Below are 19674 nucleotides of genomic sequence, written 5' to 3'. Positions count from 1 at the left end.
AAACGGAGCAGACTGGAAAAAATGACCTATTATTGGAGAATTAATGATGGGAGGTGGCTGGGCGCGAAGCCTCTTCTCACCCTTTCTCCTAACTTTCGTGATTTGCCCTCTGCTTTGCTGGCGTTACTTCCTCTGCAGGGACAAATCTTGCTCGCCAAGCCCTGGGCGCAGTGAATAGTGCTGTCTACACCAGCCCTAGGCAGCCTTTAGCTTTGCTAAATCCCAATTTATTATTTTAGATGTGTATTTTTGGTTGGTTCCCCCCCCACCACCACCTTCCCCCTTTCCCCTCGCCTGGCAAGGAACACCCCAGCGCAGATCCGCCCTAGGGGGCGGGGCCTCGCCCACCCAATGGGATGCTAGAGGAGGCGCGGCCTCCCCGCCCAAGCGCACGGGATTGGCGGAGCGGGACGGCCAATGGGAGGGCGGCGGAGGCCCGCGGCGCGCCTGCGCGGCCCATTTGAATCGGCGGCGGTTGGAGCTGGGCGGGCCATGGAGGCGGCCGTCAGGTGAGCGGGGACCCCCGCCACGGGCCGGGCGGCTCCGGGGGCCGCTGTGAGCGGGGAGGGGGCCGGGGCCGTGCGGGGGGTGCGCTAGGGCAGAGGGCTGGGTGCTGGAGCGGGGCTGGGGTGCGCAGGGAGGGGTGCAGGCCTCGACCTTCGCCCCCTGCGCTGTGGGGGTGTTAAGGCCTCTGAGGAGCCGGCGGGCGGTGGCAGGGGAGCCGGTCAGCCCCTCGCCAGGCTGTGCTGGGCCTGAGCGGTTCCCTGGCCCGGGCAGGGCTGTAGCGCTCTCCCCTTGTCCCAGCCTGACCTGCCCTTTGCCTTGCAGGAGCTTCGAGGCTCAGATACGGAACTACCAAGGGACTGACCCGCTGGAGCCGTGGGACAGGTCAGCGCGCCCGTGGCTCGGCTGTTAGCATCGCTGCTGTGCGCGGCAGGCTTCTAACTCCCCTGAATGTGTTTCAGGTACGTGCAGTGGATAGAAGGATGTCTTCCCCTTCAAGAAAAACAAAACTGCTTGCCCAGTCTCCTGGAGCAGCTAGTGAAGATGTTCCTGAGTGACAAGAGGTACCACCAAGATCCGAGATTTGTTAACTACTGCGTCAAGCTGGTAGGTATATGCTTTTCTGGGAATGAAGCTATCCCAAAAAATTAAAGTTGTCCCACCATTCTGTAGTTTTGTGACTGCAAAGAGCTGTGGGAGGAAAAGGAGCCCTCGGGGATGTGGCATGGAATTTGGATGTACTGTGCTCTGCCAGAGTGCCGAGAGCTTTTCAGTCTTGCTGAAGGATAGCGTGTTTTTTAAAAGCTGTGTTATTAAGCTGTTCGGCTTGTGAGGGGTATCTTATCTACCAGCTGGTTTTATCTTTAGAAAATAATGTTTTCCTATGATGGTAACTAAGAAATTGTTATTGGGGTTTTTTTGCCTGCAACTTCCTTGGATGTTTTGAAAGTGCTTATGCATCTTTATCTTATACAGGCAGAGTTCATCACTTCTCCTTGCCAGTATTTTGACTACCTGTACGGACAGGGAATCGGTGCAAAGGCATCTCACTTCTATGTTGCTTGGGCTCAGCAGCTTTTAAACGAAGGCAATGTGCAGTGTGCAGGAGCTGTCCTTCAAAAAGGACTTCACAACCAGGCACAGCCACGAGAGAACTTGCAACAGCTGTATTGGTAATCCTGATGTATCTTTTACTTGCTGAGCTATTCAGATAGCACGCCACTAGGTTTTTTTTTTTCCTTGTGTGTGTATACCCTGTGCTGTAGCAGACAGAGACCAATGATTATTTCTGTGAAAGGCAGATATGAGCTTAACAATACTTCTTTGCCGTTCAACACTTGTTGGATGTTTTGGAGAGTGTTTTGAGAAAAACTGTACCAGAGTGTCTTCAGTGAAATAGGGCCCAGAAAGAAAATCCCTTAATTGATTCATTTCCTGTCTGGTCTCTGTTAAATAGATCCAAACTCTAAAGATGCACAGCCTGGCCTGCTTTGAGCAGTCTACCTTGGAAATACTCCGTGTGAGTTTCATTATTTGGAAGCTCAAGCGAGTTGGCCATGCTAATGATACCCAGCTTTTCAAGTTAGGGACATCTGGATGCTTTCCAGAGTGTATTAATTGGCTGTAGCTCACCCTGTAGCTGCCTGTGCTTCTATTGACACTGCCAGATGAGTGCATACTTCAGCTGCTGCTTGATTTGGGCCCTCTGTGATTTTGTTTGTGGCCGTAGCTGGGACTGCAGTGAAATCGGACATCAATTCCTGACCTGCAGTGAAATCAGACACCAATATATATATATATTTGGTTTCTTGTGCTTATCACACAGTACTTAGCTGAGAGTGGGTGCCTGTTGGAGTTATTTAGCATTTAGCTGTTGGAAGCGCTAGAGTTGGTGCTTATCACGATGATATGTGTTCCCTCTGGTGATGATAAAACAAGAACCCAATTTCCATACACTGCTGCCTATTGCAGGCTTTTTTATTTTTGCGAATGTGAAGCTAACAGGATACGCCCATATACAGTAACAATTGTCCTGTAACTAACCTGAGGTTTTTTGGTGTTACATTTCATGGTGTGATGACCGTACAGGGAAACCAGAGGTTCCTGGGGGGTGGGGAGGAATGAGGGACAGGTGACTTAATGATAGTAACTGACATTTCTTGCAATTTAGCTGGCTGCAGAATTATGATCCTCGGAATCCTCCTTTGCAAGGTGAGGCTAAAGATATCTGCCTGTGAGCTGTAGCTCAATTAGATGAATCTTTTACCTTGATCAGTGAGTTTTGTCACTGAAGAAAATAAGTTTCCTGTAGAAACTGATCTTTTTTTCTTTTCCTGTTTTCCTGGCCTTATTTAAAATTCTTAAGGGGAATTCAAAACGAGGTATTGGTTTTCCAGTGCTTAAAGCTAATAGAAATTCATAAATGAGAAAGCGATTTCTACTCCTTAATGCAAATCTATATTATCTGTCCCAGGTGCTGCTGTTATAAAACCACTTCAAACTTCGCATGCTGCAAATCAAATGGCTCCTCGAAAAGGTGTTTCAAATCTTAATGACCCAGTGCATGCTTACAAAAATCAGGTAAATGACTATTAATAAGTGACTTAGACATTGTGGGGAAAATGCGGAGCCCTCACATGAAGTTTAGATTGATGAGCTTGACTGAATAAGAAAGGTAAAAAATACTAACTGTATCTGGTGTATCTCAAAAATGTTACTGATGTTTTTATGCTGTAAGCATTGCATAGATATTTCATAGAAATATCTCAGTTGGGAAGCACTTTTTAGTCACTCAATACATTTCCAGAATCACAGGCAAAAAGTGATCCGTCCAGCTGGTTAGCATTCTTTGGAGGAATAATATTATCAATAGATTCTGTGCCAGTCATGTTCCTTGGAAATAACCTATGCTGAATTTTGGTGACATTCAAGTTAATTCTTAAATACGCTCTTTAAGAATGAATAAAAGACAATGCCAGAGGGAGAAGAGAAGTTTCTGGGCTGGTCCTCAGTGGGATGGTGGCTTCCTGTAGAAGTCAGTCTGCTGAGCTGGGAAATGACTAGGACATGCCTTTATTGCAGTTCACAAGTCCCTCTGTAGCTTGCCAGGTCAGTCTCTGACAAGTTCCAGCTGAGGTTCTGTTCATACGTCGTGGAGATCTTGAGTTAACTTTACAGTCTAAATCCTGTCACCCTCTAGTCATCATCCCTCACGCCCTTCCCCACAATAAAACAACAAAAGAAGAAACCGTACTCCTTGTAACTCAGCTGAGTACCAGAATGCAGCACTCTCGTTCTTCTGAGGTTTGGCAAAGCTAGTCACAATTCTTCACAGCCTTTCTGGCACAGTCAGATGAAAGGTGAACGGGGGCTGAAATTAAAGACTGAAAGACTGTGGGTAGGAAACCAGTGTAACCTTTTCAACTTGGTCCTGTTTTCTAAAGTGCTCGTGACTCTTTCAGGTTGGTATTGCCTGCAAATACTGAAAGAGATCTTGCATGATGGAGTAGAGCTTAAAACTTGCTATGTCTGCTGCCTGTTCCTTAGCCCTCAGGTTGGATAGTTTGTCAAAGAAAGAAGTTGGATGAGGCTACCCAGTCTGTTCTTAACAAACCCAAGCCTTCTATAGCTTACGTTCCTGTTTTTTGGAATAGAAACTACCCGTTCGGTTAGTTCAAGTGCCCTTCTGGACTGCAGTTTCCAGAACTATGTCTGTCTCTCTTAGTTCTCTGGGATCTTGTTTGTCTTCCAAAAGCTCTGAGAGATTACAGCAAACTGTTATATGGCTAATTCTTCGGGATGGACTTCCTCAGGCTCTAATGACGCACAGAGCTCTCTTTCTCATCTGTTCTTGCCATGCTCGTGGTGTGAATTGTCATCTCTTCAATCAGAATGAAACATTAGGGGCTTCATGGTTGCTGGTCTCGTCAAAATGGATGGTTAACTACAATATGGGAATTATTTCTTTTTTTATTATTATTATTTTTTATTTCACCTGCCCTGCTTTAGGGTCCTGATTCTGCTGGTACTCAGTCCTGTTCTTCCGGTGGAAAAGAAGAAGTGTAAGTGTTTGGGTTTTTCTAAAGTCACACTGTGGGGAAAATTAATGTGCTCCCAGAATAAATCCAATGAACTTGAATAGAGCTTTTTCTTATTTTTCCTCACAGAAAGTACGTTACGTACATCTCCAAATCTGAAGTTCTTCCTAAGTCGTCATCTACCGTTGTTGAATGTGAGCAGGTTGCAATGTACGATAAAAACCTGCTCATGTGTGAAGGCTCTGAACTTTCATTTGAGGAGCTAAGAGCCAAGAGATACTTCAAGAAATATGAGCGCCTCAGAAGACAGCAAGAATGGGGTATTCTTCTCTTTCCATCTAGCTATTTCAGAAACATTCTCATATTGTTGGAAAACTAGTACTTGGCTGCATTCATTTCTTTTCAACCTCCCTAGTGAATCCTGAAAACTTTCTCAAGGCCCAGGGTTGGGCGAGCTTGGAGGCATCGGGTAACAAGCCAAATGACTGACATCGATATTTACTGTTTAAGCTTGTCCCTTGGGTTTGTCTTTTAAAACCTAGATTTTCATAGAGAGTGGTGTTTCTTCTGAGGAAATAGGAGGAAAGTGTGAGCAGCTCTTAGCGGTACTGGTTACCCTGATGTGAGCTCTAGCTGTGGCTCCCTGCTGCCTGTAATTCAAGATTGAGAGTACCTTAGTTCCTATCAGTAGGCTGTAATCTGAGAGAGCCCGGAGTATGCTTTAAACTGTCATATGGTATGTGTGATGCCACACTTTGTCCTTGGCCCAAGTCAATCAAAGGCATGCTGCAGGGAAGAGTGGCACTGTTTTCACTTGGCCTTCTTGGCAAATGTAGCTGTGGGATGCCCGTTGTATCGTCAGCAATGGCACACTTGTAGCTGGGGTGGTCTCAAGGCAAAGTTTCTAATTGGAGGTAATACCTTTGTTTGCCGAATGATGACATCTTGGAGAAAAAGTAGGTGGGCTTTCAAGTCGACAAATTGGGTCTTAGAGAAGCAAAACCAAAACTGAGGGCAAATAAAGAGCAGCTGCTTGGAAGTTAGTTGTGTATCTGACCATTTATAGGAGGGGGAAAAAAATGTTGCTGGAGGATGTTGCTGGACAAAAGTAGTAATTATCTCATTTGGTAAAGGAAGAAATGGATAAACTGTAGTCAGTGGAATAGGGAGAGATTCAGTGGGAGGGAAGATGCTGATGTATTTTTAAAAGTGTTTGAATCTGGATTTTTTTGTTCTTAAATCCAGTAGTAATATATGATTGTTCCCAGCAGGGGCAGCTCTCTCTTTGGGGACAGCAGGTTCCATCCCCACCCAAATTTTACCAAAGGGTCATGTTGGTAGAATCTTTCAGAGTTGGTTTCCTTTTGTGCTGCAGCTGGGTGCCGCTCGCCTGCGTGCAGTAGCGCTGAGCCTGGCACCACCGGTGCACACCAGGCGGGAGGTAGGCTAGCCTGTGACCTCTGCTAAAAAGCATTATTAGGGCTGCCACTGGTTGCCACTCAGGCCAGTGCTGAGAGTGTTGCGTAGCCCTCCCTTGAGGGATCAGACCTGAGAAGTTAGACACTGCGTCATCTGCTTCTCCCAAACTTATGCCTCCAGAGCTGAATGTTGTCCTGCAGCTACACAGACTATCTATATCTAAATTTTAAATTCAAGCAGCTTGTAACGTCTGTGTTGAGCAACTCATTTGGATGCTGATTAACTGTTTCACTTAATGTCGTTGTTTTATCCTTAGAAGAAGAAGAGAGAGACTCCATAAGGAAGAAAGAGTCAGCTGTCCTTGAACTGCAAGCCCTGCAGCAGAAGCTGGAACAACTCACCCAGCTCACCAAAAGCTTGGAGGAAACTAGCCTGGAACCAGCATCTACAACGTCAGCTGGACCAAATAAAACAGTGGTAAGTATGTACTGTGATCAGTAGGAGCAGTCTTCATGAACTTATCTCGTAAAATTTAACCATGCTTTAGACGGTAACCAGAATAGTTTGCTAACCAAACCTGGAAGTCAAGGCTGCGATACTCGATTAGTATGGATACCTGGCATAACTTTAAACGTTTGATGAAATATATTTTAATTGTTAAACCCAAAAGTTTGTTTTTGCTTCTCTGCAATTGAGTTTTAGTTGCATATGAAAGTTCTCTTATGCATGAAAAACTGTTCTAGTTATGCAGAAATAAAAGGGAAAATGGCAATAGCTATACTTGTGTGTGGGTTTCTGAATGTAAAAGAACATTTCTCATCTGTAAAGGTGCATCCACATGTGACACCCAGTGCAGCTCCACAGCAGAACTGGATGGAATCTTGTCCAAATTCAGACCTGGAAAACACCCGAGGTCTGGTGCCAGACCAGCCTCCATCAAGTACTTTATCATCCACTGCTCTTACGCTGCAGTCAGTGAAATCCGTTGGCCACCGGATGACATCAACCTCCCTGTGGGAAGTAACATTTAAGAAGGATGCAGTCAAAACTCAGCTAGAACTTGGAGAACTCCAGAAGAGCTTGTTACACCCTCCATTCAATAATGTTTCAGCTCAGGAACGGACACGTCCTGACTCGGCTCTTAATTGGAGCACTGGAGAACAGTACGTATAAACAGGCTAATTCTTACTCTGCAAATTGTGCAGTCTTCCGTGTTTACACTGCAGCTGAGAATTAATTAAAAAAAAAAAAGTCTTCCTCTTCTGGAAAAAAAAATCTGAAGTAGCCTGTGGAAACCAATGTCAAAGTTGTATAACTTTCAGTCCTCATTTTAGTTTTTAATTCCTTTAACGCTGTGTTTTCGTGGTGATAACTAAGAGGAAATTCAGTGTGTAACTGAAGTAATTATTCAGCATTGCTGTCCGTGGCATGCCTGAAATAAATGACAGGATATGCTTACTTCATGCAGATCCCATATGTTACATCTTGGCCACAAAGGTCTCTGGGGGGGGAAAGCTTGTATTTATCTTCTGCACTCTTGTTTGTGTGACTTGGCTAATACAGCAAAAAAATGGGGGGGCAGGGGGAGAAACCTAGGGTGGCAAAGCAAGCATGGCTGTGTAGGCTTGGCCAACAAGAGGAAATGGAACCAGTTGTCGTTCACACCTATTACGGAGTTACATGGAGGCAAACTATCCAAGAAGAGTATTTAATGCCAGCATTATTAACCTTTTTAAAGGACTCTGCCTTTTGGGTTTTATACCTATAACAACTGTATGAGAAACTTTCTGGGGGCAGCCTCTGACAATATACAAAAGGATCTCTCGCTTCATTTGTGTGACCACAAAGAGTCATTTAAAATATAAATATACGAAGCCTATAAAAATAGGATCGCTAGTTGCTGGCTGTCTGGGATGCTTCCTTTGTTTTAGACTGGGAAAGGCCTCCTTAACTGCTTAGAGTGCAGTACTGCTAAGCCCTGAACTGAAGCTGGAGTTTAAATAATAGCTTTTATTTCAAGCTCATGTTCTTAATCTTTCCTTTGAAGGCACCCTAACAAGAGATGCACTGGACTAACTACTTCTGTGGATGTGAAAGAAGGTAATAAGCCAAATTTTGATAAAGACTGATGCTATTGGTATGACTGTTACTGGCTGGCAATCAATAGCATGTGGCTACTAGTTCCAACGCTAGCTAAGCTTTTTGACTTTCCTAACTCCACCCCTGCATGTTTGGGCAACGTCTCTGTATCCCTTCCACATAGCCAGTCCCTGTTTCCAACTTCTGTGCAGTTCCTTTTTGTTTGAGCTCAGTCGGGAGTTTGCTGTTTGTCCTTGTTGGCTTCCTGCCTGCTTGACTTTCTGTGTCAGAATGGATCATTTGTGTGAATTGAAGACAGAGACCGCAGAGGCCACCCAGCTGCGCAAGGTCCCTCTTGCCCTTCAGGGCAGTCTCCCTTGGGAATGTGCCAAGCAGATCTCTGAACAAGCCAAAATCTGCTTTCCCAAAATTCTGGGCTGTCATTCCACTACTCATCTTGTTTACTTCTCTTACTAACGTTTTGCTAGCTACTCAAATGTTAATAAACAATCCTAGGCTATGTCAAAAATGATTTCGCTGTTCTTGTTTCTAGCATCTAGAGTTGGAAATTCTTCCTTTGCTTCTGGCAATGCTTCTCAAGCTACCCCAAACACCTCGCTGGGAGGAGCAATGCAGGCAACACCGTTCAAAGTGCAGCCTTCACCTACAGTTCATACAAAGGAAGCGTTGGGTAAGCGTCCGGAATAACATGCTCGTTTCACTGGAGTTAATGGGATCTTGCCTGGTAATTTTAGTGGAGCCAAATATACAAGGAGGCTATCTAGAGATGGGCGTGTGTACCATTCAGTCAAAGAGGAAAGTAAAATTAAATTGGTACTCTTCTTTTGCAATTGTCTGGATGATCCAAAGCTTTTGACCAGAAATAGATGCTTTAATAACGTCCCAGCAGCCGCATCCTGTAAACTGCTGGATAAGCCACTGGTGGTACATCTGGCAGGCTGCTTTGGGCAGCACGTTCTCTGAGCTGCTCTTGTCAATACTGGCAGGGACTCCTGTTTCTGAGATGATGACTTACAACAGACTAATGTGGAAGGATGTTAGGAAGTTAACAATTCAACTCTGGTTGACGTTGAGCTTCTCCCAAAGCTGAAACAAGGGTGACTTTTATGGCACTGGTAAGGCCGCACCTGGAATACTGTGTCCAGTTTTGGGCCACTCAGTACAAGAAGGACATTGAGGTGCTGGAGCGTGTCCAAAGAAGGGCAACAAAGCTGGTGAAGGGTCTAGAGAACAAGTCTTAGGAGGAGCACCTGAGGAAACTGGGGTTGTTTAGTCTGGTGAAGAGGAGGCTGAGGGGAGACCTGATCGCTCTCTACAACTACCTGAAAGGAGGTTGTAGTGAGGTGGGTGTTGGTCTCTTCTCCCAAGTAACAAGCAATAGGACAAGAGGAAATGGGCTCAAGCTGCGCCAGGGGAGGTTTAGATTGGATATTAGGAAAAATTTCGTCACGGAAAGGGTAGTCAAGCATTGGAACAGGCTGCCCAGAGAGGTGGGGGAGTCCCCATCCCTGGAAGTGTTCAAAAAACGGGCAGACGTGGCACTTTGGGACATGGTTTAGTGGGCATGGGGGTGTTGGGGTGACGGTTGGACTGATGGTCTTGGAGGGCCTTTCCAACCTTAATGATTCCTAGTTTTTACTTTCATTAAAGAATAATCTGGCCACCAAGCCAGGAAACATGAAATTATTCCTCTCCCCTTAAGTGGTTTAGTGGTGGACTTGGTAGTGTTGGGTTAATGGTTGGGCTGGATGATCTTAAAGGCCTTTTCCAACCTAAATCATTCTATGATTCTGTTCTATGAAAAGGTCAGATTATTTAACGGACGCTGTCAATTCTAAACATTGCTTTTTCAAATCTTAAAAGGAAAACTGCAATTGTATTTCTGAGGTCAGATGTGGAGTAATGATATCCTGATACTCTTTTATCCCTTTTGTACTCTTCTGCTGTGTTCTCCTGTTTTGATAGTAAACCTGCTAACTGCAAACCTGTAGCAAACTGCTGCAGCTGAATACATTATCTGTAAAAATAATTAAAAAAAAAAAGCTCATGATATCATTAGTCTTCCAAATATCTAAGGAGATAAAGGAGAATTTGCTCCTTTAGGAGAACTTGAAATCTCATCTTGGAGAGGGGGGGGCGGAAAAAAAAAAGGCCATGGCGCCAGCAAGTATGTGTTGGCCAGGCTGGATCTTCCTGTATTTGTTCAGTTGTCTGGAGTGTTTAAAGGTGATATGGAGGAATAATTGGTTATTGGCATTTGACACAGGATAATGATTTATTGGCATTTGACTTGACTACTACACAATGGAAGAACCTCTGAAAACTTATATTCTTGTGGGTTTTATTTCTTTTTTTAGGATTTCTTATGGATATGTTTCAAACACCCATCTTGCCTGAACCATCTCCCCTTGAAGAAAGTGAGGAGCAATTTGAAGTCTTTTGCAGAAAAAGTGGTACATATTACTTATTTCAGTTCATGATATTTCACTCTATTTCCTGTTTACCCCTCCCACCAGTCCTCTTAATTTTGAAATAAGTAGTTGTTTGATTAGGTGTGGAGTGAAGAAACCACTTCTTTCCTGATAATGAATTTAGTTTGCTGACAGGTTCTAAATTTTGGCGCACAGTCTGAGAACAGCAGAAGCACTTTACTGTTAGCAAGCCTGTTAATGTGTGTATTAAACACGTGGCTTCTCTGTAGAGACTTCTCTGGTATTTAAACTTTGAAAAGGGCACAGGTGGTACTTCATATGAGTAAAGCTGCTTCTAAAACGTTTTGCAGGCTGGGTGTTAGTATCTGAATTGCCATCTTACCATAACAGTTAAAATTGTCTGAAAACCAGGCGGTAGCAGTGGCTTACAAGAGTGAGCACAGAGATATTTCAGAACTGGTCAGATGCAGCCAAGAAGGCTTCTGTACTCCTGGCCAGTCTTGGTTTTGAGATGGAAAAATCTTCCCCGTTGCCAGGAGCTTATAAGGGGAGATGAATTGAGTGGCAATTCTGAGGATGCTCCTGGTCCAGCTGGATGTAGCCATGACCATTGGTTGCCTGGTTAGGGGTGAAAATGTGACTGTATAGTCTTTGTTGAGTGAAGATAATATTAGTTATCTTTTGTTTTTAAGAGCCTGATGGAAGTCTGAGAGCTAATGTTGTTGCCCCTGTCGCGCCTGCATTTTCTATCTTTGAAGATGAGAATGAAAAAGAGAACAGCGGGTAAGGAGGGAAAAAGAAACAGCCGAGTTCAGTTTGTTAAGAATTACCTATAGGATTGATTCTATTCCATATCATTTTGCTGTGACTGTATTTGCAGTACCGGGATTGGCTTGCGTACAATTACTAGCAGCTGTGTGGAAGTGGCATGAGAAAGCTGTAGCTGCTTCTCTGTGGAATTGCGCAACTTTCCTGTTTGGACAGCATGCTTGAGATGCTTAATTTTCTGGATAACTGTGGATAGCTTGTTTCTTTGAGCTACTGCAACTTCTCTCGGTATCTGCAAATGGGATTCGTTAAAAAAAAATAATTAAAAAAACATTAAGAACAACAAGTTGTTGTTATGATCAGTCTGCCTGGGAAAGTTTGGAGGGGAAAAGCTATTCTAAACTACCTGTTTCGTCAGGATCCCACAACATAAAAACAAGCCAGAAGAGCCCAGAACTATTGGAGAACGTCCCTTGACTGACTGTGCAGCGGGTACAGAAGTGAGTGCTTGGTCTTATTGCAAGAATTAGCCTTGAAAGTGGGTTGCATAGCTATAGGGGATATTGGAGGTTGGTTGTATTTACCTTTGTTCTATCCCAATCCTGCAGCATTCTTATGAATGATACCTAGCTGAAGTCTAGAAACCCTTTCCCATTTCCTGCCAATGGGATGAACTTTTTCAGTTGTTAATTTTTGCAGAACTTCTAGGAGCTTGACAGCGGAGACGTCCATCTCTAGAACAAATCCGACTGCAGTCGATGTGTAGATTTGGCATCTGTTTGGGGGAGGAAGGACAGGGAGCAAGAGACAGTGCCGTAATAACCATCTAACAGTTTTCGTAGCCAAGGAGATGCATAAAACTTCAGGCTGCTTGGACATAAGCGATCACTAAGTAACGAGAGAGGCTTTTTCTGACTCTTAGGGCAATTTTTTGTTGCCTAGCATTTTGCTGTGGTATTGATTATTGCCAACGTTCAGGTCCGATACAAAACTATGTAAGCCTGTGATTTAGCTTATATTGGCATTCCTTTGTTTTTCTAATATTGTGAGTTGACACAGGCAGACTCAACATTATTGAAACTGACTGCAGAGGCTGCTAGTAGGTTACGGTGCAGCTCTGGCAGGATAGTTTTGATGGCTTAGTTTTAAATCTTTAAATATTTTTTCCTGTCTAGGAAGAAACAGGGACAGCGGAGTTCTTGAGGGATGATTATACGGTGTGGAATGTACCAAGTAGTAATAAAACGTTAGCTCCCAGTCCAAACAACACAAGAGACTTTGCACGAGCTGCCCAGCTTGTATCAACACCGTTTAATTACCTGTCGGCACATTCGCGACAAGCTTTGGAGCACAAAGGTAAAGTAATTAATACTTCGGGTTGAGAGCATCTAATTCAGTACTACGTAACTCTGTTTCTGTGCCCTGGTTACCTCCCGGGCCTTGCCAAATAGTGTATAGGTATGGCTCCCAGCGCTGCCACTTCTGAATGCAAATCTTTGCAGAACAGCAGCTGGGAGCATGGGCTGGCCAGCACATAAGCTTTCCAAGAATTTTTAATTGGGGGAATAAGAGGAGGTGGCGAGGGACAAGAGACTTTGACTGTGCTATAGAACTGCTGTTCTGAGCTGTTCCAAGGGGTTGTAAATAGTCAAAAAAAATTGACTGAAGTCCCAGCACCACCTTCTGGGGACACCTTCATGCTTGTCTGCTCCTCTTTAGTCTTGGAATATGCTCCCTAAAGAAATCAAGCCGTTGTCTTTCCTTATATATTTTTAAAATAGGCTTGTTCGGTTCTAGCTCTTGTGATACCTTAGCAACTTTCACAGCTGCAGTGTGACTTCTTGTCTTGGTAAGAATACTCTAAATGTGCTTGCCTTTGGGAAAATAAACATTTGTTATTGTTGCTACTCCCTTTGTTCAGCCTGTGGGGATGACTTGCCGCAAATGGATTTGGAGTTTTCCGAAGAACTGCACAAGCAGACAAAAACTAAGAAGCTAAGGTATGTCATGACTTGCTGAGATTTTCAAGGCTTGAGAGTGCTAGGCAAATCTATGCCAGAGCAGGCAGGTCTGCTATGCTGCTCTTGATTAAAGTTTTCTGAGTAATCTAGAGCTGACGTATTTGTGTCAGACTGACTCTGCTTAGCATACGTCTCGCCGCTTTGCAGAGTTACGTGAACCTGGATATAGTGATTATGCCCCTGAAAATGCTCCTATGATTTAAGTTTCCTGACACGTTTAAATTAAAAGTTAACTGTCCAGAAAGTTTTAATGGCTGTGTGTGTAAACCTGCTGCTTTCTGTTCAATATTGGCTGAACTTGCTGGCCAATGAACTTGAAAGTTATTAGACTATGGCTAGCACGACATGACCAGATCTTATTTTCTTAAGAAAATTCCATTTTATTGATCTTAATGTTGGTTATGGCCAAAGTTGCAAGCGTGGACACTTGACACGTTTTTGCTTACTGAAGATACAAAAATACCGTGGCAGTACTGTCAATTAATAATATTTTGTTTTAAATATGTAGCCCTGCTCTTGAACACATTGCAGAACAAGGAGAGCTTCAAGGAAATGTCTTGAAACAAGGAAATGGAATTCAAGGAATTGCTACGGCTGCTTCTCAAAGATTATATGAGCAGACTGCCACGAGCAGAGCTGAATATTCCTCGTCTGCTGGGGCAGACAAAATTTCCCATGAAAAGCTGTCTGGAACTGGGCAGGACAGGACAGCCCGGAGTGGTAGAGCTGCAGGTACAGAGCATTGCCTACAGTTTTCTTCCATCAAGTCCAAGATTAGAGCAGTGTCCTGTTCTTGCAGCAGTGCTTTGTTCCAACATGAAGGTGGTCACTGCAGTGAGCAAACTCTCTTGTGGCTCCTGCGAGGAGATTGCTGTGTATGTATGAGTGATGTAAGGAAGGACAAGCGGGGGTTGTACCTGTATTACACGATGCCAAAGATATTCTGAAACACAGGAGTACTCAGGAGTGCCTAAGGGTTCGTTGCTGGAAATTAAACATCGTTTCGGAAACATCTGTCTTTCTGGGCAACTTTAACAGGGAAGACAGAGGTATAAAAGCTGGATTGTCAAAATTGAGGAATACTTAACTTTGCCCTCTTTGATTTTTGTGGGGATATTTTTTTGGTTTGGTTGTTTTTTGTTTGGTTTTGTTTTTGTTTTTAAATCAGTGATACTCATTCAAGTATAAGCTTGTGTTACCTCTTTGAAATGACACTTTTCTTATAGCTTAAATATTTTTCTTCTTTCCATGAAGTCCTTGTTGAGAATCCTTGGGATACGGAATTGATTTGCAAATTCTTATCAGAGCTTCCTAAACCACTCCACACCTACGCCAACTACTTTGAATGGAAATCTACTCTTCCGTCCATCAAACTGAAGGCTGAACTCCCACTGGGTAAGAGCTACTTCAAACTTTCACTTTAAAGCATATCTTGAAGTTTTTCTGGGAACCTCTGAAGTATTTTTCTAATTCAGTTTTCTTGCACGTATATCCAGATAGTTTCCAGATTATCTAAACGTCAGATGTGAAATTAGACCTGGGTTTTTTTTGTTTGTCTTTTGTTGTAGCGTAAGCATTTTTGATTAGGCATTCTGAGTAGGAAATTTTCCTAGTTTTCTTTTCCTAGTAATCTGTGACACAACTCTCAAACTTTGTATAGAACGGCAGCAGTCCTGTGTCAACAAAATCTGTATGACAGTAATTGCAACATACTTGTGTGACTTAAACATTAGTGTTTACTTTTTAAGGAATGCACTTTGGAATTTGATTACTTCCAGGGAGTCGGACTAAAATAGAAACACTGATTTTTAGTATGTGGCACTTCGCAGCGCTCTTGTTCTCAAGAGTGGGTACAGCGGAAAGGCTGGCTAGCAAGAAGAGACCTGTAGAGAAAGACTAGCAATAACTTGTATATGGCTGGTGCTTTTTGGGGTGGGTTCCCCCCCCCCCCCCCCCCTTTTTTTTCCCCCCCCTCCTTCTCCAAGTGGTAATGTCTCTTCTGTGAAGTTTGTAAGCAGGAAGTAATGTTGTTAATCCCTTCAAGGTTCCAGCTCATTCCATGTGGACTGCTTGGTTGGAGAGGGCGCTTTTGCTCAAGTCTATCAGGCTTCCGTTCTGGATGCAAGTAACCCAAGGAACAACGAGAAAGTAATATTCAAGGTAAGTAGTGGCGATTCAGAATAGCTCTGCTGGCAAATTCTGGAGTCTTGTAGTAATGACACCTACCCTGGGTGGATTCTGCTGAGTTTTCTTATTCATAAATATGAAGTAAAGCATATTGGTCTACCCTCAAAGCCTTGTTCAGACTGAATGCTGTGATATCTGATTCATTCTACGTGGGAAGTTATTTATCCTCTTGACTCGACTTGCCTCTTCATCTTTTCTTTATAAAGTAGTCACAAGTATCCTAAGGAATAAGGATTACATCCAGGCTATCTTTCTCAGCTGAACAAAGGCGGCTACTTGTGCAAGCGCTCTTAGTCCACAGCAAATGAAAATGTGTGTGGGTTGATGATAAAATGGCTCTTGCTACGAGGTCACACGGAAAGGGCCACTCTTTGTTCCAGATACATGCCCGCTAGCTTTCCACAAGCATTTTTGCACTTTGTGCGGCCAGCCTGTTTGGTGGCAGCTGGCTGTTAAGTAGACTTCACCGGGTACAGTACTCTCCGGTACAGTTTTATTAATAAACACACTTGTCTTGATGGCAACTGTAGATTGAGCAGTCCCCTCCCTGCTCTGCCCTGCCTTCTTCCAGGCTGCTTCAGGACAGGAATGAGCAACAGATGATAGCATGTGTTTACATCGGAACTGCTGCCAAAAGGAAAGTCTGTGCAACGGCGAGGTCAGCTTAGCCCAGGAGGGTTGTACGAGGTCACGCATCCCTGCATCGGCTGCTGGCTGAGGGGGCACGTGTACAGTTACTGCAGTCTGGCTGAAACGTGGTTACGTGATTGAATTGGCACACGCACACACACCCTTAGCCTCTCCGCATCTTTTTTTCCTACTTTTGGAATCTTTTTGTAGATCTCTTCTGCAACACTTAATCTTTCAGCAAAAATCTTTTTAGCGTAACACCTTAACGGAGAGCTCTCTAGTGCGTAAAGGTGACTTAAGGGGTTTTTTTTGAGGATCAGGTGTTCAGTGCAGCAGGGGAAATAGTAGAGGAAGGAATTGGAAGGGTTTTCCTGTTTTGACTTCAAAAGCCTTCTCTCTTACACAAAACGTCTGTGGCCAGCAGAGACATCAATGCAGCAGAAAGACTGACACTTTAAATAACACAAAAGAGTGTATATGCCAGAATGAAATTGTGGTGTGTAATTGAAGTCTTGATTCAGGAGGATTAATCATTGAGTGTGTTGACCTGAGGTTAATTACTGTAGATATAAGTATTTTATTCAGTCAAGAGGAAAAATGCCTAGTCTGGCATTTAAAAAACAAACAAAAAAAAAACCCCAACCTGAGAAGAACCTTCTGTGTTAATGCTAATAGATTTTCCTAGTAAATCAACTTTTTGATTACAGGTCCAGAAGCCTGCCAACCCTTGGGAGTTCTACATAGCAACACAACTGGTAGAAAGGCTCGATCCAAGCATACGCCATCTCTACATCCACTTTTATTCTGCTCATTTCTTCCAAAATGGAAGCATTTTGGTTGGTGAGCTCTACAACTATGGAACGTTGCTAGTAAGTGTAATTGGCTTATGCTCTGGAACACCTATGTTCTTTCTGGAGTGCTATTATTTTACAATAATCAGATGTCTCCTCTACTCTCCGCTTCATGGACCTTCATTGTGAACATACTCTTTATTACATATATGCATTATGTGGACCTGTAATCCATATCAAGTTTTTTCTGTGTAGCTGATGGTTCTTTGCTGTCTTTTTGTTTACAGAATGCCATAAACATTTACAAAAAACTTCCTGAAAAGGTGATGCCTCAAGCACTTGTCATCTACTTTGCTGTAAAAATTCTTTATATGGTGGAAGAGCTCCACAGCTGCAAAATCATTCATGGTGACATTAAACCTGACAATTTCATACTTGGAGAAAGGCAAGTATTGCCCTTTGCTGCCTGAGATGCCAGCATATCGTGATACCGTAGCCTTGATACTTACGTTGATCGCTTTTTGTCGTCACGGTTGAAGGTTTCTGGACAATGATACGTGTGACATAGATGGTCTCTCTCACGGCTTGACGCTCATCGACTTGGGCCAGAGTATAGACATGAAACTCTTTCCTGAAGGAACGGCATTTACTGCAAAATGTGAAACGTCTGGATTTCAGTGTATTGAAATGCTGACGCAGAAACCGTGGAACTACCAGGTATGAGATTGCATAGATAGCCTGAACGTTTGGAGCTTACTGCATACATCTGGCGTGAATAAACGGAGCACAGAAACGTCAGACTTTTGCACTAGAGTTGTAGCTTCAGCTTGTTGCTTTAAAAACGCAGTCCTGAACCCTCTTATTACAGAGCTCGCCCCGCTGGCTCCGCAGAGTGTTTTTCAGCTAATTTTTAGTGGTCTCGATACACTTTTAGTATGAAACTTGTTTATACTTTTTTTTTTTAGACAGACTACTTTGGCATTGCAGCAACGGTCTACTGCATGCTCTTTGGTACCTACATGCAAGTGAAGAATGAAAACGGTACCTGGAAGCCTGAGGGAGCCTTCAGAAGGTTGGTGTCAAAAATCTTTTCAAAACCTTCCCTTGTCTAGAAAGATGCGTCATTAGTACCGGGTCTGTTTGAGGTTAGTTTCTGTCACAGCTTTCAGCGTTGCTTGCATGCGCTTCTTGATGCCCTAAAAACTTGGTTCAGTGTGTGGGAACTGCTTCACGGAATCCACCGACTTAAGCACAGGAAGCGTTTCAGCAGCGCACGAGGCGAATTGCACGGCATCCTCGGCTACTTACTGCCTGGAAGGAGGAAACAACAACTAACGAGGAAAAATCCCACTGGTTCGCTCAGCAGCGTGCCACAACGGAAGCTGCGTTGTGTTACGGCGATTTCTGCTGTTGCTCCAGCCTCTAACTGGGGAGGGAGCAGGGCAAATAGGGGAAATAGTATTTTAACAGCTTGAATTTAGAAATGTTTTCTGATGCATTCTTGTTCCTTTGCAGGCTTCCCAACGCTGACCTGTGGAAAGAGTTCTTCGAGAGCATGCTAAACATCCCCAGTTGCCACAGCCTGCCTTCTCTAGGAGTTTTGCGCAAAAGGCTGAAGGACTTATTTTGCAAGTCGTATGCAAAGGAAATAAAGTTCCTTCGGAACAGACTTGTTGTGTTGCTTATAGAACACAAGCGGTCACGAAAATAAGCGTTTAGTTTGCACAGTTACCGAGGACTGGCGTTTTATTGATGTGAAATCTTTTTGTACTAACTTGTTTTAAAAATAAATGTTCTTCGGGTTAACTTCAAGAATGATAACTTGCATCTTTCTATGCTTTTGTGGAAAAAAATTACGCTAAAATGACTTGTTCATTTAACTTGTTCAGTTTGGGAGGCATGGGCATGCTGGAGACTGTGGACAGTTGTCATAATATTGTGTATTTCTAAGAGGGGGAAAAAAGCTGGTGAAAAGTAGCGTACGGATGAAGTAATTGCTTTCAAGTTCCCCTGGGATTTTTTTTATAAAGCCCATTGAATCGTTCTCTGTTGAAAGGACCTTGGGAAGTCAGCTGCTCTGACCTGAAAGCAAGGTCAGTGCTGAGTTCGGACTCCCAATATGAAGAAACGGTGAACAGAGCCTTTGGGGAGGAGCGAGTTGTTGGAAACGGGAAGGTAATTCCAGACTGAGACCCTACTGTCGTGGAAGACTCCGGCATCTCTTCCAAGAGCAGCGAAGACAGCAATTGGGAGTGAAATAGCACGTGACATGGGCTGCGAGAGCGTGAACTCATGGAGCTTTCTACGCCTGACCAGGGAAAAAACCCATCGGCGGTAGGTGTAAGGAGGACAAGTTTTCTGTAGGTCTCTTCTCCCAAAAAAGCCACGGCAGATAATTAATGAATAGGAGGAAACGCTGTTTTGAGTCGGTGACAAGACAAATGCGCAGACGAGCAACAACGCTCCGAGTGCTGGTATTGCAATTCTTTGAGGTTCGGGGCTCCTACCTTCACGGCCTTCCTGCTCTACCCTTTCTCTCCGGAGCTTCTAGGCTGAAAGAAGCCGAGGTTCACAGGTTAGATTTAGATCAGCTAGGACTGAAATCACACTTGCCCTTTTGCTACATTCACTTCTGACCAGCCACAACAATTATTAGAGACGGGGGGAGAACCAGGAGGTAAATCTCTCTCCTTACTGGAATCAAAAGGGTTATTTTCTGTTTGTTACGAGGTTTTGTTTTCCCTTCCTGTGGCAGAATGTCGTGGAAATACTCTGCGAAAAGGCC

The 19674-nt window shown here is 43.8% G+C and overlaps 1 protein-coding gene across 1 annotated transcript; it reads left to right on the top strand.

The window, feature by feature from the left end:
- The first annotated feature begins 492 nt into the window (after positions 1-492).
- Positions 493-18600, top strand: BUB1 (BUB1 mitotic checkpoint serine/threonine kinase). Its single transcript, XM_075706760.1, is given in 25 exon segments — positions 493-509; positions 829-962; positions 965-1110; positions 1480-1676; positions 2675-2715; positions 2978-3084; positions 4513-4565; positions 4671-4861; positions 6277-6437; positions 6933-7123; positions 8008-8060; positions 8593-8730; positions 10418-10513; positions 11185-11275; positions 11679-11760; positions 12436-12616; positions 13182-13260; positions 13790-14013; positions 14536-14676; positions 15326-15441; positions 16806-16967; positions 17177-17334; positions 17429-17606; positions 17855-17961; positions 18405-18600. Coding segments are annotated over 25 exon segments (3240 nt in total).
- Positions 18601-19674: the final 1074 nt, after the last annotated feature.

The sequence above is a fragment of the Pelecanus crispus genome, chromosome 3, assembly GCF_030463565.1.
Source record: "Pelecanus crispus isolate bPelCri1 chromosome 3, bPelCri1.pri, whole genome shotgun sequence".
NCBI lineage: Eukaryota > Metazoa > Chordata > Aves > Pelecaniformes > Pelecanidae > Pelecanus > Pelecanus crispus.
This window is presented reverse-complemented; position numbering and strand designations above follow the sequence as displayed.